General features: G+C 36.5%; 1 protein-coding gene across 2 annotated transcripts in view; it reads left to right on the top strand.

The window, feature by feature from the left end:
- The first annotated feature begins 438 nt into the window (after positions 1–438).
- LOC149130131 (uncharacterized) overlaps positions 439–25,486 on the top strand; it is a 29,573-nt gene continuing 4,525 nt past the window's right edge. Inside the window, exons 1-6 of one of the 2 annotated variants that reach the window (XM_089346517.1) lie at positions 439–587; positions 1,574–1,614; positions 9,286–9,488; positions 14,645–14,796; positions 22,166–22,308; positions 23,634–23,684. In XM_089346517.1, the coding sequence (XP_089202643.1) occupies positions 1,599–1,614; positions 9,286–9,488; positions 14,645–14,796; positions 22,166–22,308; positions 23,634–23,684 (565 nt within the window). In that variant the 5' untranslated portion in view covers positions 439–587; positions 1,574–1,598. The remainder of the gene's footprint in view (positions 588–1,573; positions 1,615–9,285; positions 9,489–14,644; positions 14,797–22,165; positions 22,309–23,633; positions 23,685–25,486) is intronic. The other variant, XM_089346518.1, reaches the window with a different exon arrangement.

Below are 25,486 nucleotides of genomic sequence, written 5' to 3'. Positions count from 1 at the left end.
AAATGACACAATAAAAGAATAAATGTAAGTATGAACACACACACGCGAACACACATGTATACACACACACACACACACACACATTTTGCTGCTCTGAGTTTATTTATTGAGTTATTCATCCTATATATATATATGTGTGTGTGTGTGTGTGTGTGTGTGTGTGTGTGTGTGTGCACATACACACATATATATATATATATGCGTGTGCGTGTATGTATATAAGTATATTTATATGTAAATATGTGTGTATACAAGTGTGTATAAATACAATAGAAATCTCCATTAATTACTCCCCACCCCAATCATTCCACCTTTTTTAATTAATTTGATTCCTTCTCTTTTCTTTTTCTTTGAGTTTTTCTTTTAATCTTTCACCACCCCACTCCACCTTTCACGCACCATTTTTAATGTTTTTATTCTTTTCTTTTTCAGGTGAATCCACAAACTTCCTCTGGTCGCACACCGCTACACTTGGCCTGTCTCCATGGACACACAGACATAGTTGGCCTCTTGTTGAACCACATTGGCATCAATTCCAATGTGGTCGACCAAAATGGAGACACTCCTCTGCATTTTGCAGTTCTATTGTAAGTCTGAAATATCCAAATCTGTTTCTTTTATGTTTTCAATAATGTTTGTTTCTTTTTCATTGAGTCATTCATGTCATAATCCCACCATGGGGTCATTGTCTTTCTTCTCTTTTTCACACACAAATGACACTGTAATCTGCTTCATTAATTAATCATCACCATAATTGTTATTGTTGTTGCCTGACTGGACTATTTACTTCATCTAATTTTCCATTACCTCAACGTTACAGGTTCAAATCCTCTCCCTTCTTCTTTTCATCCCATCTCGAACTACTTTCTCTCTCTCTCTCTCTCTCTATCTCTCTCTCTTTCTCTCTCTCTCTCTCTCTATCTCTCTCTCTTTCTCTCTCTCTCTCTCCTTTCTAGTTTCCCTATGTACTCCGACCCTGGGCTAAATACAGAATCACCCCCTTCCAGTATTTAAATTTGTCTCTTTTATGTTCCATGTTCAAATCCTGCCAGAATATTTATTATCACTGTACCAGTAATATCTGTACCAGTAATATCCAGGGATTCCTTTAATAAACTGCCCTCCCTCTTTTCTCCTGTTCTTGTTTCTTATTACTGTTGGAAAAACTACCTTGTGGTATTTATATACAACTCTCTAAGTTCAGAGTTCAAATCCTGCCAAGGTCAACTTCTCCTTCCATCTTTGCAAGGTTGAGAAACTACAATACCAGTCATTTACTGGGGTCCATATAATTAAATGTATCCCTACTTTCCCTCCTAAATTTCATGTTTATATAACAGTTGTTCATTTTACCATACATACATTTCTGTGTTTACTCAGGTGTGTATATATCATTGTTCTACTGTGTTGAGTGTGTATTGATTAAATTTGTTTGTGTGTAATAATTGCTGTAATTAGGTTATATGACCTAATTACATTTGTTTTCTTTATTGACCTAATAACTATTAATTATTTCAGTCTCTTTAATGTTTGTATTTTTCATGTTTTTCTTTCCTCTTTCCATAACTTTCAGCCAAGAGTATGATGTGGTGACTTTGATGCTGTCCCAGGTGAGTTAACAAATACATATTATATACACTCTGTTATTTTATTGATCTGTATAATATTAATATCATCAAGGTACCAGTGGAATAATGGGGATAGATTTAATCACATGTACTACAAAACACTTCTTTGTGGAGGACATGTATATTGATCATGTTGATAATGATATTAGCGGTGTTGACAGTCCAACTGACCACCACCACTGATAATATCTTTAATGGTGAAATGAAACAAGGTCATTATGAGATTAACCAAAATATAACAGATATCATGTGTATATATATATATATATATATATATATATATATATATATATATATATATATATATATATATATATATATAATCATAAATATATAGGGATTGACAGTAACCTGCTTCTCCAACATACTGAGAATTCAGAAATAGCAGTCAAAGAACTACTGATTTCAAAACTACAAATTTGTAGTTTTGAAATCAGTAGTTCTTTGACTGCTATTTCTGAATTCTCAGTATGTTGGAGAAGCAGGTTACTGTCAATCCCTATATATTTATGATTATAAATTTTACCGAAGAAGGTTTTTTTCATACTGAGCTACCCGGCAGAATTGTTAATTATTAATTTTATTACTAATTGATGATTCCCTGCCCTGCATATCTATATATATATATATATATATATATATATATATATATCTTTTAATTGTTTTAGACATTTGACAGCGGCCATGCTGGGGCATCACCTTGAAGTTTTAATCAAATGTTTCGATCCCACTACATTTTTATTTTAAGCATATCACTTATTCTTTCAGCCTCTTTGTTGAAACAACAACAACACACACACACACACACACAAACACTCGCTCACACATACATAGGCACACACATAGACACATGTAATGAAGCTTCTTTCTGTTTCCATGCAGAGGGATTCAACATGGAATCGTGTATGGTTGGGAAAAAAGGCTCCTTACACGACAACCATGTATGTCTGGTCTGTATGTGTGTGTATCCATTTCTGTATGTATATATATATATATATATATATATATATATATATATATATACACATATATACATATATATATATATATACATGTATGTATATATATATATACATATATATATATATATATATATATATATATATATATATATATATATATATATATATATATATATATATATATAGAGAGAGAGAGAGAGAGAGAGAGAGAGAGAGAGAGATATGGATATAGATATAGATATATTTATATATATATATAAACATAATTAAGGGATCAGCAAACATTTGCTTCACCACATACCGAAGTTCAGAAATAGCAGCTAAAAAAGCTGAGACTCCAACAAATAGCATTACTTGTAACTCACAAAGGCAAAAACAAGAAGAAAAAACAATGAAAACTAACCATTTAAAGTTAATCATAGACGTGTTTCTGGATTATGAGCGATAATACTCAATTTCCTTCATCGGTATGCTATTCCAGTAGTAAATTCGACTATGCTAGCAAACTGTGCATGCATGAACGAGTGAGCATCATGCATCGACACAGCCTGAAAGCATAACCGAACCTACCTCGGCCAGCCAGTCCACTATTTCCTCCTCAAGAAATTACCATGTGCGTTACAAACAATACCGCAGAAGATTTGCGTTTAATTGTTGATTTATTAATAAATTAATAAATTGATAAACCTTTACCCTTTTAATTTGTAATAATTTATATATATATAAATAGAGTTATTAATATTTCTAAGTCTCTCTAAAGGAGACTACGGCAGCGGTACTGGAAATTACTAGTTATCGCCAAGCCAACATGGCAGTCCCAAAATTAGGACGAAAGCTGCCGTGAATTAGCTCCAAGAAGCCATCGCCTCTAGCTAGCTATGTGACACACGAAACCTGTGTCCTTTATAACCTTCGAACAGGGGAGGTCAGCAGCGTCCCCCTGCTGGTCTGGCATCTGCAGACTAGTTTCAGGGTGTTGCCCCTTGTCAATGCAGAGCAGCCAAGCCCTAGCCAGGCGGCGCTGCTGACTATCTGCTCGAAGGTTATTTATCTAATTTCAGTGGAATCTATCCACTGGTTTTCAGAAATAGAGTTATTAATATTTCTAAGTCTCTCTAAAGGAGACTACGGCAGCGGTACTGGAAATTAATAGTTATCGCCAAGCCAACATGGCAGTCCCAAAATTAGGACGAAAGCTGCCGTGAATTAGTTCCAAGAAGCCATCGCCTCTAGCTAGCTATGTGACACACGAAACCTGTGTCCTTTATAACCTTCGAACAGGGGAGGTCAGCAGCGTCCCCCTGCTGGTCTGGCATCTGCAGACTAGTTTCAGGGTGTTGCCCCTTGTCAATGCAGAGCAGCCAAGCCCTAGCCAGGCGGCGCTGCTGACTATCTGCTCGAAGGTTATTTATCTAATTTCAGTGGAATCTATCCACTGGTTTTCAGAAATAGAGTTATTAATATTTCTAAGTCTCTCTAAAGGAGACTACGGCAGCGGTACTGGAAATTAATAGTTATCGCCAAGCCAACATGGCAGTCCCAAAATTAGGACGAAAGCTGCCGTGAATTAGCTCCAAGAAGCCATCGCCTCTAGCTAGCTATGTGACACACGAAACCTGTGTCCTTTATAACCTTCGAACAGGGGAGGTCAGCAGCGTCCCCCTGCTGGTCTGGCATCTGCAGACTAGTTTCAGGGTGTTGCCCCTTGTCAATGCAGAGCAGCCAAGCCCTAGCCAGGCGGCGCTGCTGACTATCTGCTCGAAGGTTATTTATCTAATTTCAGTGGAATCTATCCACTGGTTTTCAGAAATAGAGTTATTAATATTTCTAAGTCTCTCTAAAGGAGACTACGGCAGCGGTACTGGAAATTAATAGTTATCGCCAAGCCAACATGGCAGTCCCAAAATTAGGACGAAAGCTGCCGTGAATTAGCTCCAAGAAGCCATCGCCTCTAGCTAGCTATGTGACACACGAAACCTGTGTCCTTTATAACCTTCGAACAGGGGAGGTCAGCAGCGTCCCCCTGCTGGTCTGGCATCTGCAGACTAGTTTCAGGGTGTTGCCCCTTGTCAATGCAGAGCAGCCAAGCCCTAGCCAGGCGGCGCTGCTGACTATCTGCTCGAAGGTTATTTATCTAATTTCAGTGGAATCTATCCACTGGTTTTCAGAAATAGAGTTATTAATATTTGTAAGTCTCTCTAAAGGAGACTACGGCAGCGGTACTGGAAACCAGTGGATAGATTCCACTGAAATTAGATAAATAACCTTCGAACAGATAGTCAGCATGCTTGCATGCCTCAGATAGGTTTTATTGGGGCAGATTTTCTGCAGCTGGATGCTCTCCCTATCGCCAACCCTCTCCTCTTCATTTCAAGGAATCTAACATTTGCTAAGAACTAAACATATTCCCGAAGAATGTTGGCAATAATAGACACTGCTTATATGACAATGGGACTCATTTACAACTATCATACAATGTCAAGACAAACACACACACACACACACACACGCATAACCCATACATTAATAAATGTTTTGGCACACAAAAAACTATAATAAAAGACGCTTGTCCAGGGGTTACATGCAATGAAATTGACCCCAGAACCATGTTGTTGGGATGCAAAAGTCTTACCACACAATCATGCCAGCATCTCTATCTATCTATCTATCTATATATATATATATATATATATATATATATATATATATATATATATATATATATATATGTATATATATATATATATATATATATATATATATATATATATATATATAGATAGATAGATAGATAGATAGATAGATAGATAGATAGATAGATAGATAGATATTTATATACCTGAAGATGCATGGCTCTTAGGTCTAATTTTTCTCTCAATGTACTTACACTCTGTCGAGTATGCACACTGACATTACACACACATATATATATATATATATATATATATATATATATATATATATATATATATATATATATATAAAGTAAAAAGTTATAAAATGCATATATTTCTTTCACCAGTTGATATATTTGAGATTACAACGTTTCACTGAAGTTTTCGCGTAAGATAAATCATTTTAAATGTGTGCATCAGTGTATAGGTTATAAATAACACAGTGTAATCGTACAATTTACAAAGTAAAACAAGTATAAATGACAAGCATATCAGTTCATACGATATCATGTTTACATCCATTCTTCAATGCAATATACACATACAACGACAAAATTTTATTTCCATAAATTAATATATGGAAGACAATAATTCAGAAAAGAGTTTTTTTATAGAAGAGAGAAGGCTATTTAGTAAGATAGGAGAGGTGTCTGAAAAGTCTTGAGCCTCACAGAAACAAAACATGGAGCAAAGCTTCTGATGATTTATTTTTCAACATAGTCCCCCCCCCCCCCCGCTCGATGGCTGAATACTTTCTCCAGCGGTGCTGAAGCGCTGTTATCCCGTTGCAGAAGAACTCTTTTGTTTGAGACTCCAAGAAACTTCCTACAGCTTCTATGAGGCCATTGTCACTGGCAAAATGGCGACCAGCCAGGGCTTTTTTCATTTTTGGAAATAGATGAAAGTCAGAGGGGGCTAAGTCTGGCAAATAAGGCGGATGGGGAACAAGTTCGTATCCACAATCACGAATTGTTGCCATGGCAACCACTGAGATGTGGGCTGGAGCATTGTCGTGGTGAAAAAGGAGTCTTCTAGTGAGCATTCCCGGCCTTTTTTCTTTGATTGCTTCTCGGAGGCGTTTCAGGTGATGAGAATAATACAGCCCTGTCACGGTGTGACCCTTTTCAAGGCAATAGATCAACAAGTCACCTTGAGAATCAAAAAAAAAACTGACGCCATGACCTTGCCAGCTGAAGGAATAACCCTGGCCTTCTTTGGGGTAGAAGATGTGTGCTTCCACTGCTTTGATTATTCTTTGGTTTCAGGCTGGTAGTGATGGACCCAACTTTCGTCCATTGTAATGAAACGAGGAAGAAAATTCTCTTCATCAGCGTCAAACAGTGCCAGATTGCTCGCGGACAAAGTTCATCTGGTGCGTTTCTGTTCAGGAGTCAAAATACGAGAGACCCACCTTGCAGAAACCTTTGAGAACCCAAGTTCTTTTGTCACAATATTGTCTGCTCTTTCAGTTGAGATGCCCAGTCTCTCGGCAATCTGACGACATGATATTCGGAGATCTTGCATTATCATACCAAGAGCAAAATCAAAGGTTGTCCTTGGTGGCTGCAGTTGGAGGTCTCCCTGGTCTTGGATCATCTTCTACACTCTCCCTGCCACGCTTCCGTTCATTTACCCAGTGTTTGACTGTTCCATATGAAGGAGCATTGTCTGTTAAGGTTCTCACCATATATTCATGGATTTCTGATGGAGTCATGCCTTTCAAGTGAAGCTACTTTATGACAGCACGATACACAGTTTTCTCCATTTTCCTTTTAAATTCGAAGTTTGTGTAGTAACGCCTTGTCTCGTGCGCATGTGTAGTCATCGGTGTCCAAGTTTGGCGCCCTTATTCATTCTCTTTTCTCGCCGGCCGACGAAGAGGACAGACGTCCAACAGAGCTCTCTCACACGGCTGCCTATTTCCTCGGTAAATAAATATTGTTGTGTTGATAGTTCAGAGTCAGCGTTTTGTTGTTTCTACAGAGATTTAATATAGGAAAGCGGGTATACACCTAATGGTGTATAACTACTTTCTTATACTTGTTTATGCAAAAATCTGCAACAAATAAAATTAAAATATCAAAATCATGAAAATGAGCAAGAATACTCCGAAAAGACTGTACTTACCAGAAAAAATTGTTTCAACTATATAGCAGCCCTGATTCTAGGCTAGACTCAACACTTTTCAGACACCCCTCGTATCAAAGAGGAAGCAGTAAATATACATACATACATGCATATATACATATATATACATACATACACATACATACATATATATATATATATATATATATATATATATATATAGAGAGAGAGAGAGAGAGAGAGAGAGAGAGAGAGAGAGAGAGAGAGAGAGAGAGATATGTATATTAAAAATGGGGTGTGGCGGTTTATGGAATTACCCTGGGTTTTCCGTTCATAAAGGTTTTCGCTTTATGGCGTATCGTCAGACCTCAAAACCTTTTGGCCTAAGATTGCTTCTAAATATGGAGCGGGGAAAAGACTGGGATTTATGTTTTCTGCAAACGATCCTTTTCCGTTCCCTGGCAAGAGATTATCCTAGAGACCACGTGGTTTCTGTTAAATAGAACGCCATTGCAGCGCTTCTACATATTTACTGAAACCACGGGTCTCTCATAAATATGAAAGGATTTGACCTCGGATACTCCAGCAATGGACTATACACCCCTATGCTGCTGGAAAAGCTAATGGACGTGATTAGGTGTATGAGGTGAAGAGTTGAGGCTTTTCTACCCTCCATATTTAGAAGAGGTTTTAGGCCAACAAGTTTTGGGGTCTCGTTTTTGGGGTATCGTTACGCCATAAAGCTAAAACCTTTTTGGACCGGAAACTCAGGGTAATCCCAGAAACAGGCCTTCCCCAGTTTTAAAATCTACACTGCTCTACGTCTTAGAGAGTGCTTCTTCTCCGGATTTATATATATACGTATGGATGTCATTATTCAGTTTATTTCAAGATATTCTATCTTTCACTTTATGTTAACATCCGTTGGCCAGCTAATTTCCACAACTGTGCACAGTTTCTCTATGTATGCATGTATGTATATATGTATGTATGTATGTATGTATTTACGTATGCATGCATGCATATGCATGTATGTATGTATGTATGTACGCATTCACACACACACGTTGTGATATAATTGTGACTGGTCCTATCCCAGGAATTTCACACTTTGTTGAGTTTTATTACAGATTGGGGAACGGGAAATGGAGTATCCACCCATTTTGCATCAGACCCTTGTGCGTTGGATAGTGCATAATTGCATGTGTTGCATCCTCCGGTGCAGATGCATCTCATCTGGTGTCTTGTTTTAAAGAAGATACCTCATTAAATATTCTCAGTTTCACTTGGCCTATTGTTGCCAGGAGGTTGTTGGCTATAATGCTATAATCCAAGAACCTACTGACAACAACAACATGCCAAGTGACACCGAGCACTCTCCCACCCGCAAGGAATCGATGCAAGATGGGTCAAAACGATCGTTGTGGTAAAAATTGATTCTCATGAACTTCATTTTACATTTTCGTCATTCATCATATATATTTATATATCCAGAAGTAATGTATATAAATCTCTCTGTATATATATTTGTGTGTGTGTCTCTGTCTATGTGTGTGTGTGTGTGTGTGTGTGTGTGTGTGTGTGTGTGTGTGTGTGTGCGCGCGCATTAATTTTATGGCGATGAACAGTTTTATGAACCCCTTATTAATATAGCAACATCAAAAGTATACTTTAGAAATTTTAATTCTTCTTTACTAGTCTTGATCTGTTAATCATGTGTTCACTCTTGTTCTACTCCATTAAATCTTACTATAATCAGGAATAAAAGGTAGGTTAAATTGAAACAACCTATTTATGACATCTTTATCCTGTCTAAAACACATCCTCATAGCAACTTTTAAAGGATCTTACGAAAGGTTGATTTTACGGACAAACATTAAATGTACATGATTAGTTTGATCAAATATGCAGTAGAAGACAATAATGACACAGTGGAATTGGAAGTGAAGAACCATAAGAAAATGACACCATTGCTTGAAGCCGTTAGCTGGGGTCACCTCGGAATAATAAACTGTTTAATAGCCCGAGGTGCAAACGTAAATACTGTTGATGGTGGAGGCAACAATTGTTTGCTCCTTGCAGTAAAAAGAAAAGTGTTTGATTCCGAGGGTGCACCCATGGATATACTAAATGAAGTAAGTTCTAAAATTGTTTGTGTATATTTATTCATATATATATATATATATATATATATATATATATGTGTGTGTGTGTGTGTGTGTGTTTCTGTGTATTTCTGTATATGTGATTCTGTGCGTATGAGTTTGTGTATGTGTGAGTTTCTCTGTGTGTGAGAGAGAGAGAAAAACAGACAGACAGACAAACTTTGCTTATCGTGTATCAATTCCCACCTCTCAACCATCATCCTCCATTCCCATTTCGTGATCCAGTCTCCCCTTATGATCCGAATTATATTATGTAACAGACAATGTTCCATCTCCTTTCACTCTCAAAGACTTCGTCTCACCTCGGTCGAGAGGTGACCCATCTCAGATGTTGGCCATATAAACACAGCCATCACAATATGAGGGAGAAGTGACCTATTTAATAGAGGAGATATTATTCTCAATTAACAATGATGCAGGATAGAAGAGATGTCTGAGCTTTATAGTGCTGCTGCCATGGTAAATACATCCGGTCCATTCTATGAAGAATTCTGACTGAAAACTGCTCTCTACCCCACTTCTTGTACACGAAATGCGTCCACTGACTTCTTGTGGACATGTCATAACAATGTTCAATGTTAGGACACTAGAGAATGAATACAATGAAGCATGGTCCTTAGTGAGTTTTCTTGTATTTAAGTTCTGTATGTACACTCATGCACATACACACTCACACACACACACACACACACACACACACACACACACACACACACACACACACACAGAAGTAAGGATTTTCAGTTTGAGTATACATCTTGTAAAATGCTGTTTAAAGCCCTTTCACTGTATTTGGCTATCTGATGTCATCAACAGTATGGGCTTAAATACTACTGGACTTTTTGCTGTCATCTCATAAATAAAGCAGATTTTTATACTTATATTTTTCAAAATTAAGATAAACAAAGTACTTTCTTTTAATCTAAAACATATTCTCCTTCATTTTCTACAATGCTCTTCCATCTATCTGGTAGACTTGCAAGTCACCTCTTCCAAAATTTACTTGTCCAGGATTAAAAATGCTCCTCCATTACTGTTCTGACTTTGTCTAAATATTGATTTTGAAGATTGCGAAATAAATGATAATCCGATGAGGCAATGTCCGGCGAATATGATGGGTGGGGCATTGTTTCTCATTCAGACTGCTCCAGCCTTTGGAATGTCATGCTCGCTGTATGTGACCGAGTGTTATCCTGATGGAAGAATAACTTTCGTCTTGAAACAAAAGATGGTCGTTTTCCTCCTGTCGCTGACTTTAGCCGCTCACACTGCTCACAGTAGATCTCCTTTGTTATCGTTTGGTTTGGGTTTAAAAGTTCAAAATAGACTCAACTTTTCATATCTCACCAAACAGTTAACAACACCATATGTGGTTGAAGATCTTCTTTACCCTGGGGTGCTGGTGCTTCTCCTTTTGCCACTCAATGTCTACGGCACTTGACATTTTTGTAGAGAACCCATTTCTCATTACCAGTCACTATCCGATCCAAAAAATGTTCATTCATGAGATGTGGTAGCAAAGAAGAGTTCATTTTCACTTCCTGCGTGTGATTAGAATCAGAAAGTTTGAGAGGAACCCATTGATTCAATTTTCTAATTTTTCCGATGGCACAAAGGTGTCAATGAATGGTTGAAGGACCAAATCCAAGCTTCTCTGGTGGTTCCTCAACAGTTACAATGGGAGTGTTTGCAGGACGAGGCTCGTCTTCTAGGCTGTAGATTCAGAGCCGGAATTTCTGGAATCACCATTGACACTGGTTCACGCTTATTGTCCAATCGTTATATACTGCATTAATATTCCTTGCACTATCCGTTGCGTTACCTTTATTGAACCCATAAAGCAAAATATGTCGAATATGCTCTTTTGTCACTTCTATTACAGCTTTAAAAAGTTAACTGTTAAAATCGAACTGCACTTTTCACAACTTGCACTATGAATAAGCACAATGTAAAATTACTACCTGTTTTTATAGCAAGTTGATGCAGGTAGTTTAACCCGTCCCCCTCCGACTATTAGTTCATGAAATTGAACTTAAAATTTGTTCATGGGATGACCCAATACTTCAGTATTTTCTTCATGTCCGTAGATTTTATAAAATATGAAAGAAAGTGGAATTCACTCCACTCTTTATTCGGCCCATCTTGTACTGTTGGGGCATGGGTGCATGTGTGCCTTTGTAGGCGAACATCTCCGCATGGTTGTGAGTGTGTGTGTTTATATGGATATCTTTAGGGTTGCAAAAACTGACCTCGTCTCTGCTTGTGCCACATAAAAATCACTAAGTCCACACTGTTGAATGGTTGGTGCTAGGAAGAGCATCCAGCTGTAGAACTCCTGCCAAAACAGTTACAGAACTTTGGTGCAGGCTTCTACCTGGCCGGTTCTTGTGAAACCATCCCACCCATGCCAGCGTGGAATGCAGACTTTAAACGATGATGACGACGATGATGATGGTGATGATGATAGTATATATATATATATATATATATATATATATATATATATATATATATATATATATATATATATATATATATATATGCATATATATGTTTACTACCACACATATGTCTTTTTCTACATACATATACATATACACATGTCTACACATACATGAAAGTCATAAATATAATATAATAAGAAAAGGGAGTTAGGTGCAAAGTGGGGTCATACATAATCTCTATCATTGTTTAACGTCCGTTTTCCAAGATGACATTCGTTGGTCAGTTTGAGTGGAAGCTTCCTACGTGCCACATGAGTAGAATCCTAAATATTAGATTCAAATTTTAATTTTAATTCAAATGAGGAAAATGCTTTTTTTTTATTCATTATATAATTGATTTCTTCATAAATATAAAATGTGTCTGAAACCCATTTGTGCTCTGATTTATACTACACCACTTTGGGGGCCTTCCCTACGTTGGATCTGGAACTTAAAGTGGAATGTTTACTGCATGCCTGAGCATACCTTTGTGTTTGTTAACATATACATGGGAACTTATATCGATTGGTCTGTCCATGTGAATGTAGATATAAGTGAAAGAACAAGTCTGTCTATACATTAGTATTTACATCAATGTCCACATATACCGTTGATACGCGGATATGCTGTACTGAACCCTATCTTGGTATCCTTATTATTAGAATACCTTTAAGGCGGTGACATGGCTGAATGGTTAGCACGCCGGGCAAAATACTTAGTGGTATATCGCCCATCTTTACATTCTGAGTTCAAATTCCACCAAGCTCGACTTTGAGTTTCGTCCTTTCGTAATCGATAAATTAAGAACCAGTTAAGTGATGGGGTTCAATGGGATAGACTTACTCCCACCCCACAAATTTCAGGCCTTGTGCCTATAACAGAAAGTATTATTAAAATACCTAGATTCTGTTGGATCCTGAAAATAATTTATAATGTCTCGACTAACGACCCTCCATGTCTGTTTCGTTCGGTTTCCTTGTATGACTCCACTGTCTTGTTTTTGTTACCAACTTTGACTCTCTGCAAATCCCAAATTGTGATTTGGTTTGCGGGACCAACTGCCCTTCGAAGACACCTATTGTCATTCAGTGCTTAAAATGAGGAGTAGAAGTACAGCTGACAAATGATGAAGGGTCGTTCTTTATGTTACTTGTCCTGTTTTCCATTTGTTTCTCTCGTTGTTTATGTATTCGACTCTTTTGTATTCGTATTTCATGTTGTTTACTGTTTGTGACTTCCTGTACCCATATATGCGTGTATATATATGGGGGGGGGGGGCGTGTGTGTGTATATATATGTATATGTGTGTGTGTATGTGTGTACATATCCATATATATATATATGTTAAAGTCTGTCATACCGGCCATGATGAAATACCACAAGGTATAGAAAATATGAAATACCACAAGGTATAGAAAATATGAAATACCACAAGGTATAGAAAATACATATTCGCCTTTATATATTTATATATTTAATCCTTTATATTGAACACTCAATATTTCATCTATTCAATAAGACATATTCCATATATTCAATAAGACATTCAATATTTTATTTCATAGTACCATCCATTTTTATTTTATATTATATATTGTATATTATATTATATATTGTATATTCCATATTCTATATCCCACATTGGTTTTGCAGGAATATAAATAAAACATAAAAAACAGACAGTGTTGGAACTCTTTTAAACAAAATAATATATTCCTCTATACACAATCATACAAAACCCCCTTTTTTGTATTTATTTTTACTCGCATATATATATATATATATATATATATATATATATATATATATATATATATATATATATATGCAGCCTCTAAGTATTGGTAGATCTTTTGGCATTTATTATCAAATGTGGCAACTCTCTGTTTCCTTTATGGATAAAGGTCACTATACTAACAGACTTCTGTTGTATTGTTGTAATGTCTTCTTTGGTGAGAAGAACAGACATTGACACCCAACTACCACCCCACCTACTGGAATTGTCTATCAAACTAACAGTGTAAATAATTTGTTAATAACTATAATGTGTGCTGCCTCAGCTCTGACATTAATTCCTACTTCTTTTACTTTACTTTCATCATTCAAAGATGCTTCTTGCTTAATTAAGGAAACATTATTGATATGTTTGGTTATGTCTGTGTGATATTGATTTTGTTATGTTATATTGCAGGTGTTTCTGTTTCTGATATAACTTATTTTATTTGTTCTCATGTTGTGTTATATTTATATATACAATATTCTTTCTTATGATATGGCTACTTGTCCGCCTTTATCAAGCCAATTGTGTAGATAGGTTCTTGTTGGTTTGTTGTTACTATATTTGACTTTATTGTTGAATATGTTGATATATGTCTGGTTTACAAGTAAATATTTACTCACTAAATATCAATAAGCTTGATGTTAATCAATAAGGTTTGTCCTGTTCAATATAATGACATGAAAATCAAGTAAAACCATGAAAATGGGAAATGGACTCAATTGAAGATGAAGTAGGAACTCAGTATTTTGTAATTGGTTTAATTACTGGATAAACAATCTATGAGTAAATTTAGATGTAATTAGGGGCATTTGTTATGAATATTTGTGTAATATTGTTATCATTTTATATTTCATAATTTGTAGTGCTGCACCGACCTCAACCTGAAAACGGAGGAACGGTTCTCTGGTGTAGTTGTTGCCGACTTTCACCATAAAAATAATAACAATAACACACCATTGGACCTTATTAAGGACCCAAATTTGAGAAAAAAATTTGAAACATTTTTACCACCAAAGTAAGTATTTCCTGGCAATGAAAAGATAAACCATTACATTTTCTATTTTGTATATAATCATGTTTATATGTTTGTTTAGTTTTAATTCTACCAATACATTATACTGTCACTATTATTTTCGTCAAAGGCCATACAATAAAACAATATACATTTGTTAGGAGATCAAAGAAAGAACACTATTTTGATTACATTCACATGATTCGTAGTGTTGACAGTTATACTTCATTGTCCATCCCCACCTACTTCTCTTAGTTCCCTATTTTAAAGATTTCTGATCAATAGGAAAATATAGATCTAAATAATGAAGTGAATGAATTCCAATTTGAAATTGTTATTTAGAAGTAAGTGGAATTTATCTGTCTACCAACATGTTTATCTTGCTTTTCTATGTCCGAATCAGTCAATATTAAGAATGATTTCATAGAAAAATAACCTACAAACACACACCAATAGTGTATATGTATATTTCTGCAAATACTGATGGAAAATTGCCACATATCTTCACAGAAAAAAATAAACTGCCAGGAAACGTAAATAATTCAAGTAACACGTATACCATTACTAGGTGTTTTAGTTGCCTTAGACTCCCGTATTTTATAAGATTTGGCAATTTCTTTCCTATGCATCTCTCTGTATTAACTACTTAAGAAGCTGACACATTTCGCTCTTAGTGAATATACAAACCTTTCTTTGACTGATGAAATTTTGATATTACTCTTTTACCTGTTTCTTTTTGATTGCGGCCATGCTGGAGTACCGCCTTTAGTCGAAAGAATCAACCACAGGACTTACTGTTTGTAGGCCTTGTACTTATGTGCCGGACCGCTAAGTTACGGGAACGTAAACACACCAGCATCGGTTGTGAAGCGATGGTGGAGGAACGAACACAGACAAAAAAAATTAACACAAGCACGCACACACACACACACACACAAGCACACACACAAATACACACACACACACACATATATGCGATGGGTTTCGTTCAGTTTCCCCCTACAATATCCACTCACAAGGCTTTGGTCAGCCCGAGGCTATAGTAGAAGACACTTGCCCAAAGTGCCACGCATTGGGACTGAACCCATAACCATGTGGTTGTTAAGCAAGCTACTTACCACACATCCACTCCTGTGCCTATTGTTTATAGAGCTTGATTTTGAAACTTTATAGTTCTGTTTTATTCAAATGACAAGCATCAGAAGATCTTCTTTGCTTTTACAAATGATCGTTTATGGGATTGTTCTAATTATAATAGGAATATAATGTCTACAGAGCGCAGCTGAATGTACTGGAAAGGGGGCAAAATAGGGGGCAGAAAAAGCAGCAATTAATCAAATAAAGGCAGCAATAGAAGCTTGAAGTACACGTACGATACATGTAATAAAACACCCCCAAAATGAGGGAAACAGTAAAAGAGTTATATAAAAGAAAGAATACATAGGTACACGAGGAAGAGTGTTAGGGAATTTCAAGAAATATGGAAGTTTTGAAGAATGCAGTGTCCTGATAGCTAACAAATGATATCAGTTTATTTCATGCTTCAACAATTGTGAGCAGCAAAAAATATTTCTGAAAGTCATGGGTGTTACACTGCTTTTTTCTTTGTTATAAGCATGTCTGCTGGTGTTAGGTAAATTGCATTGAAAAAGATTGTTGTTGGGAAGATGGTGGATATTCTTGTGGGATTCCACCGAGTCAGCTGTTAGACATCAAAATGTTATTGTGCTGATACCAAGAGAAAGAATACATTTAAGATATGGTGACTGACAGAGTGTATTTACCTAGTTGTACGTAATATTCTAGACTGGATGGGGTTCCAGATTGGAGATGCAAACCATTTGGACGTACCATATCCATACAGATAACTCGACAAAGTGCCAGACAAAGCATTTTCAGAGAGATGCTAAGATACTGTCGATCTTTTTGATGATTTTAGGAATGTGAATCTTCCTTCAAAAGTCATTCTTGACATTAATCCCGAGATCCAATTCATCAGTAGACTTCTTCAGTTGGATGTTATGGAGGAAAGAGGCAAATTCTGGGTTTACCTTCCATAACTTATAGTGGTGCACCTATCTACAACCAGCTCGGTTTAGAAATCCATTGCTGCAATATGTCCAGGTGAGGTTGAAGGAATGATTTGTAGTGTAGAGTAACATGCTTCAGTTTGGCATATATTCAATTAGTACATACCAACAACAACATTGGGCCAAAAGCAGATCCCTACCAATCTTTAGATGTGATTCTATAGGGTGTAGAATGGTATCTTTACACTGTGGCTACTTCTTGTTAACCAAGAATGAACGACATCAGACATTTATGTAAATTAAACCTCACACAAGAATCAGGCAGCTTCACCATAATTCGTTTGTGCGGCAGAGAATTAAAGGCTTTGGTGATGTCCAGATAAATAACATCTACTCAAGAGCCAGCATATGTTATTTAGGCAATTGTTTTCAGAGAAATCTTATTTGATGGAATTAGGGATAAATCCAATCTATGAGGGTTAGGGTTAGGTTATGCAAATTCCAGATTCTTCAAAGTATCTCTCTCTTACACAGAACACCATTAATTTGATGAGGTGGTGAGTGAAACCGGCTGGGCACTAATTGTTAGTTGTTGTGTGATCATCCTTTTTGATGTCCTTGTTGGACAAGATAGGGAGAGGGTTAGGGTTTTGTTTGGTATGCATGCAAAGACCTCGAAATTACACCCCTGCACGGGAAAAATGAATAATTTACGTGAGGATTATGAAGAAATGTGATTGAAGTGCGAGGGCTCTGTTTCCGAATGTACATTCTTCCAGAACTATTTTCTATCCAGGTTTGATACAATGAGTTTTTCTAATTTAAGTTCTGCCTGTTTTACTCACTTACTTGATATGGTTGGATGCTCTGCTGCATCATTTTTCTTTTATCCTATGTTCCATGTAATCTGTTCACGTTCAGCATTTCATTGATATTATATGGTTATCCATTTATATGGTATTGAAAATATACATACGGCCCACATTGAATTAAGGATGTGCTAAAGTTTAGCCTTGACATCTGTAGAATTGTAAACTCGAAGCCAATCAGTCCAATAGGAGTTCTAGTCATCATTGTTCCCGTAAAACAAGGAATTTAGAGGTAATGGTGGCTTATCCATTATCTGGTGGCTTATCCATTATTTGGTGGATTATTCATTATAATGGCGGCTTATCCATTATCTGGTGGATTATCCATTATTTGGTGGATTATTCATTATCTGGTGGATTATCCATTATAATGGTGGCTTATCCATTAGAGATATATTGGCAAGATTAGAGCATGATTAGAATTACCTAAATGTACCTTGGTCGTGAGGCTGATGACAATTTCACGAATAGTGGTAAATAGCAGACCAAAAGGGTTGTTACCTGTTGTAGAAGTGAATAACTGGGACCAATTTGAATTCAACACAAAATTACATCAAGGAATTAATTTGTTTTTTGTGGACAATGAAAGCTTTTCCCAATCAATATTTGAATAATTGAAATCACGAGTATGAGAACATGGGTGACTGTTTACAGATGCCAAAAGACTGTGTCTTGATTGTAACTTGGAGGATGGTTAATGTTGTTGTGCTTGTATGTTGCAGAAAAATACCTTTTGCGATCACTGCTTCAAAGTTTTACAAGGAATTGCAGAAAGGTCTGAGTGAAAGTTGACCATCACACCACTCCATGGTAATTAGAGTGGTCTTAGTGAAGCAAACTGTAGCCAGCCTTGCTGAAAACCCCATTACAGAGTGTAGATTCTACCCAGATGTAACTGTAGCAGCATTGGTCACCTTTTAGAATTTAAAATCTTTTAAACTGGCAGACATCATCATCATCATTATCCTCTTCATCACTTTACGCCCATTGTCCATGCTGGCAGGGGTTGGAAGGTGATAAGTTTAGGGGCTGCACCAGACTTGGCATGGTTTTTACGGCTGGATGCCTTTCCTACCACCAATCACTCCGAGAGTGCAATGGGTGGTTTTATGTGCCACCAGCACGGGTGCCAGTTGCATGACATCCGTATCAGCCATGAATATGATTTCACTTTTATTGATAGGTTTTCTTCTCAACCAGACCATTGTGTCAAAGGTCTCCATCATACGTCATTGTCACCATGAGGCCCAACCCGCGAAAAGTGCTTTCTACGTTCTACTGGCACAGGTGCCAGTTACGCGACACTGGCATCAGACACATTGCCTCCGTGAGACCCAAAGCTTGACAGGTGAATTTTATGTGCCACTAGCATGGGTGCCAGATTGCTCTATGAAGCCCAATGCTCGAAAGATGTTTTTTAGGTTCCAGTTATGCCACACCAGTATCGGACACAGTGCCTACGTGAGGCTTAGCACTCGACAAGTGCTTTTTTACGTGGGACCAGTACGGGTTCCAGGTACGCTACACTAGCAGCGGCCACATTGCCTTCGTGAGTTGATTTTTACGTGCTACCAGCACGTGTGCTAATTACATGACACTAGCATCGGTCAAAACTACGATATCACTTAGCTTGATGGGTCTTCACAAGCACAGTATATTGCCAATGGTCTCAGTCAGTAGTCATTGCCTACGTGAACCCCAACGTTTGAAAATTACGCTTCACTGCGACACGTCCCATGTCTTTCTTGGTCTACCTTTTCCACAGGTTCCTCCCATAGTTAGAGATCAGAACTTCTTTACATAGCTTCCTCGACCATAGGGTTCTTACCAGCACAACCATCTCTCCTGCACACCATATCTAATGCCTCTTGTGCCCAACTTTTCTCTCACGACGTTTATACTCCGTCGTACATGCACACTGACATTGCACCTTCAGTGAAGCATATTAGCTTCAATTCTTTCAAGTTCACGCATGCCAACGGTGTCACAGCCCATGTTTCACTACCATGTGGCACAGCTGCCCGCACACAAGAATCATATAGCGTCCCTTTCACTCTGAGAGAGAGGCCCTTTGTTGCCAACAGAGGTAAGGGCTCTCTGAGATTTGCCTATGCATTTATAAGCAAAAGTTTGTATCTGGATTGAAACCTGTTATGATTAATAGAGGAGGGTGTGCTGTTCTTGCTTAGTTTACTGTGGTTCTTCCATTGTTGCATATTGTTTATTGAATATCGTCAGACCAGATTGCATCCCTTTTCCATGTGGTGTTGAGTCATGATTTCAGGGAGCTGCAATGCATAACTTGAGGTATATATATCAGGTGGCAAACCAGGATGAATTAAAGAAGCAATTTGATTTTCACTCGTAGTCTTAACAGAGACTAAGCAATATGCAAATACCTCAGAAGAAGGTTAACAGGTCTGAGGTTGAGGCTGAGCACATGTTTTGGAGGAACACATTTGAAGCGGACAATTTGTCAGAAACTGGTTGTTTCCTTCAGATACACCTATAAAATTGCATCAGGTGTAGCAGATTCAGTGGGTTTTTCAATGTAGTTTGATATAAATAAGAAGCAACAGGGTACCAAGAATAGTTCCCTGCAGATCCTTAGATGTAATTGAATAGGGTACAGAATGTTACCTTAGTTCTGTAATAACTTCTCACTTGCGAATGAAGGAATTAACACAGTTATAAAATTAGAACTCATGTAGACAGCTTCACCGTATTTCGTTTGTGTGGTATAGAATTAAAACTTTGAAGTAGGGATAGATAACATCTGCCCATGAAACACTATTTTCGATTTAGGGGATGTTTTCAAAGGGTTCCATGAGTTGCCCAAAGTAACTAGATTTAGAGGTAAATCCAAATTATGAGGGATGAATCAGGTTATGAGAGTTTCAAATGTTCCAGGAATTTCTCTCTGACTAAGGACTGACTGGATGGTAATTAGCAGTTGATGGTGAGACTGACTGGATGGTAATTAGCAGTTGATGGTGAGACTGACTGGATGGTAATTAGCATTTGATAAGTTGTCATCCTTTTTAAACAGAGGTATTAATGTAGCAACGTTCCTCTCTTCCAGGGTAACAGTTAGTAAAGCTGAATTGGAACAGGCAAAGAAACCTAGTGTAGTAAAAAGAGGATGCCTCATTTGAGATAGAAAATACCATCAAAACATGAGGAAACATAGTTGCACAAAAAGAGTTGTTGCAGGAGTAAATTCAACAGACGTGATGGAATTTAGCCTCCGTAGCAGTGAAAATCGCACATTTAGGTTTTCAACTGTAAAAATGCCAGCATTGCATTAAACAGTTGCCTCTTCACAATCTGACTTGGGGATTGATTTTGAAGAGATTGAAGTCTCCGGCTTTGAATATACGTACTTCCAGTTCGCCCCTATGTGTAGGTCCGAATTAAGTGCAGCCATTTTAATCACCTTTTTCATGTGGTTGGATGCTCTGTTGTATGTTTTAAAATTCTTTCTTCTATGTAATCTGATTTCCCATTCAGCAGTTTTTTGATCTTTCCTCACAAAGTGGACTGCTACGGTCTGTCATATTTCACTTTGGAGTACTTTAACATATTTATGTGGCACCCTGATGTAGAAGTATTAATGTGCTTTTTTATTGCAAAAAATACATCTTGTGATGGTTCAAATCTTCGCAAGGAATTTCTGAAAAGCTTGATCGAACATAGATCTTCACACCAACCCCGTAGTAATTTGATGATTTTGTGTAACAAAATGTATCTTGCCATTTATTCGATAGCAATGGTAGAGTAAGAGACATGGATCAGGCACTGAAAGGACCAACCTGGTAGTTGTTAAACTATTTCTCACAGTCCTTCAGTCATAGAATAACACTGCACCTTGTAATGGCCTGAGATCATTCTGAAGTCTGTGGTACAGGGATGGCAGATGGAAACATCACATTTACTGCATTCAACTCATCACTTTTGAAAATAATTCCCTGGTTATGTACACACATATCGTATATAAATCTAAAGTCATTATTCTAATTTAGAACAATGACCTGCTTTGTTACATAGATCAGCCATACATGAAGCTGTAGCAATTGTGTCCTATCTGACCATCCATAAAATTCAAAGTCAAATGTCTAAGTATAGACCACTTATTAAACACATTAGATACAATAAAGTGTCATATGTATTTATGTATGTATGTATACACACACACACACACAAACATATATATATATATATTTCTGGAATATATGTTGTTCACTTGGCGTTAATTGTGATGTATCAATGTCATGACATATACTTATTAATATTTGTGTCCATATATATACATGTGTGTGTGTGTGTCTGCATTTATATACACACAAATTCACCCATATGTAATTGTTTGATTGTTGTGTCACATAATATTCTCTACTGTAAATATGCACGCAATATAATATTTGTTATAAACGAATGTTATTGATGGGATGTGTTTATGTTTTTGTTCCTCAGATGTGTGTTTTGTGAAGATGAAGATGCCACAGAGACGTTCTTACCATGTAAACATTTTTCGCTGTGTAAGAAATGTTGTCTCCAAAAGATACCTAAACGATGCCTCAAGTGTGGACGGAATATAACGAGCAAAACTAGTTTGGGTAAGAATACTGTATGATCTGTCTGTTTGTCTCATGGACTTTATGGTTTGGAATATTGTATTTCATGTTGTTGTGTAGATCCAGTTCTGCCTTAATCAAGCATACTTTTGATAAAAGACGTCAGAGGCGTCTTTTCTCTTTGATATTATACCTCTCACTACTCCCACTAAACATTGTCTTTGTCCAATTAGAAAACTTGTCACACTTGAAGATGGTTACTTTCTGCAACATAGGAATTATAAAGAATACTGAATTATAAATGGTGACTAAATATCAATAAATCGCCAAGGTTCTATCAGTAAATACCAACTTTTTACTATCGATTATGAGTGATTAGAGCGATTAATGATTTATCAATGTCTTCGGAAGCTGATAATTAAAAACAAGCGCATTTATATGAATATCAGAGTGAGTCTTTATAAAGTAAGAGATTCAATAAGAAAATCTCAACTGAAGGTTTAGGGACCGACATTAGAGAAGGGACATCAAAAGGGTGGGGAGACTTTGATTGATGTATAGATTAGTATTCTTGAGTATCAGTTCTGAACCGTTTCAAATATTTTCAAATCAATAATGTGTGGATGACAAGTTTTATGTCGTTAATGAGATTTTCTGTGAACGTAGTGTGTTAATTTAGGACACCAGGCATCACTTTCTGTTAGACCTGCTTTATTAAGGAGGACGAATGAGATTGAAATATCTTCAGGTATTTCCCCACATCTGATTACATTCTGGAGAACTGTGATATGGGTAATTAAAATTAAAGATTACAAGCAGTAACCAATAACAATGAGAGCAGGTGTATATGTGTGTATATATATATATATATATATATATATATATATATATATATATATATATATATATATATATATATCCGTCTTGAAGTGGTGTTTCATGTTTGGAGCTGGATCTTCAACGCGCAACTTGGTTGACATTGGAATTAAGCAGAAGATGAGACGAATGTTGATTAGAGATGTCTACAGGTGAAATGACAAAGTTTTTGTAGATCTGGCATAAATATAAGAAAAGCAAAACAAAACTAAGAGAAAAACTGTTATCAGGTGATAATAAAATGAGATAATTTCAGAATTATATGAATTGTTGGATACCTTAAGAGACGGAGAAGGTTTGGTAAGTTTAGTTTATTCTGTTGTGGACCTAAAATTTAAATCATTACATTGTAATACTGTAGAAATTATACAAATGCTCTCCAAAAGCATATTGTCACCAGTGATGACACGATTGTCTCACAATAATAAAATATAAATTATTAAGAAGGATAAAGAAATTTTACTAAAAACACTTTGAAATGTCTTTTTCAGTTGGTCCAAATTCGTCAACGATGGAAGTACAAATGGTGGCAGAACCAGTTGGTGAGTATAAAATAACTGTACCTAATTATGTTAGCCCAGAAGAAGCATAGGGTTGGTTTCCCGGTTTCTCTGGCGTATATATTCTTCCCTGGACAAGACACTGGTCTGTAAAATTACTTATTTTTGCCAGCTGAGTGGACTGAAGTGTTTTGTTCAAGAATGCAACATATTGCCTGGTGAAGGAATCGAAACCACAATCTTATAATCATGAGTCAAATACCCTAAGCCTTGTGCCTCCACTTGCTCTGCCCAATTTGTTTCTATAACACACAAGCGATGGAAAAATTTATAGAAATCAATGTACCTAACTGATTCCTCTAAATCTTCCATTCCCTGAGCTGTTTTGTTTGTCAGAAGGACTGAGAACAGAGCCTATCTCTAATTTCCATTTGAAATGTTAGCTGTAAAATGAGTCGATGAAATATATTGCTGAAATTTCATAAAATCTTTGTTGCCATGGTTGGAAAAATGGATAAATTAGAAAACACAGTAGAGTTAATATTGTCTGCTTGGAACCAAGAACTAAGATATGTTGTTGTTTAGGGATAAACAGGTGAACAGAAAGTAGAAGAATGTTGACCAAAATCATAATGGTTACCAATTGACCATTGCAGAAAGGAATGTCTCCCGATAATGAAAAATTGCGTTTTTTTGAAAGTTTAGCTGTAAAGTAATTCTATTAAAGACATTACTGAAGTTTTATAAAATCAAGGTTAACATGTTTGGTAAAATGGATTTATTAGAAGACACAACAGAGTTGATATTGTCTTTTGGAACCGGGAAGGAATATATGTTGTTGATGATGTGTAAACAGGTGAGTTGATGAGAAAGTTTTTATTTCTTTCTCTCCTAAGTCCTGGGCACTGTTTTCCGATAAGTTATTGTTGTTGTTGTTGTTGCCTAGTGAGATATTTGTCGTAACACGTTGCTTCTCGTTGGGATAAATACCAAAGATATCTCTGAGTTGAATATATACTGGAGTCATAAAATAACCAAAAAAATCAATTATAAACTCGGTATAAGAATATTGATTTTAAAGTTTTGACACAAGGCCAGAGAGCTCGAGGTAGTGGGTATTTCAATTAACTGGTGCTTATTTTCTCCACCCTTAAAAGGATGAAAGCAAAATCAACTGAGGCAGAATTTAAACTCAGAACATTAAACCGCAAGAAATGCCGCTAAGCATTTTGTGCAATGTGCTAACAATTCTGCCAGTTCACCGCTTTAATATGTATAAGAAACTTGATCTGAAACGTTAGCTGAATGCCAGCCAGTTTGGGGAAGTGGGTAAGTTGATTATGTCCACACCAGTACTGAAAGCTTTCATCTCTGAAATGTAACCTTATTTTGTCATAACAACATCTTCTGCCCTCATCTAAGATTTTACCTTGTGCTACCCTCTATGGATTTCTATTGTTTTCTTGGGTATAGGACCATATCCCTACAATTTGGGATTAATAACTTCCATCGTCCAGTAATGTTCAGATGTTATTGTTCTGGTTTCATTCCATATCAAACAATTTGTTGTGAAATATATTTGTTTATGTATGCGACAATAATTAAATATATTTCATAAAGCATGATAATGATATTTTTTAATTAGTTAATCTTAATTAGCATAAGTGACAAATGGTATAGTGGTGTTGATGGTGTGGGATGTAAGTAGGATTACATGCTCCTTGTAATGTTGTTCTTAAATTAAAAATGGCATCTGAAAGACAGTTTCTGTCAATTAATGGTGTAACTTTTGTGTTCTTAAATTTACTTGTAACTGGGTTTTCAAGCCATGGAGGTCCACCACA

Source organism: Octopus bimaculoides, chromosome 30 (assembly GCF_046866305.1).
Source record: "Octopus bimaculoides isolate indiv1 chromosome 30, ASM4686630v1, whole genome shotgun sequence".
Classification (NCBI taxonomy): domain Eukaryota; kingdom Metazoa; phylum Mollusca; class Cephalopoda; order Octopoda; family Octopodidae; genus Octopus; species Octopus bimaculoides.
This window is presented reverse-complemented; position numbering and strand designations above follow the sequence as displayed.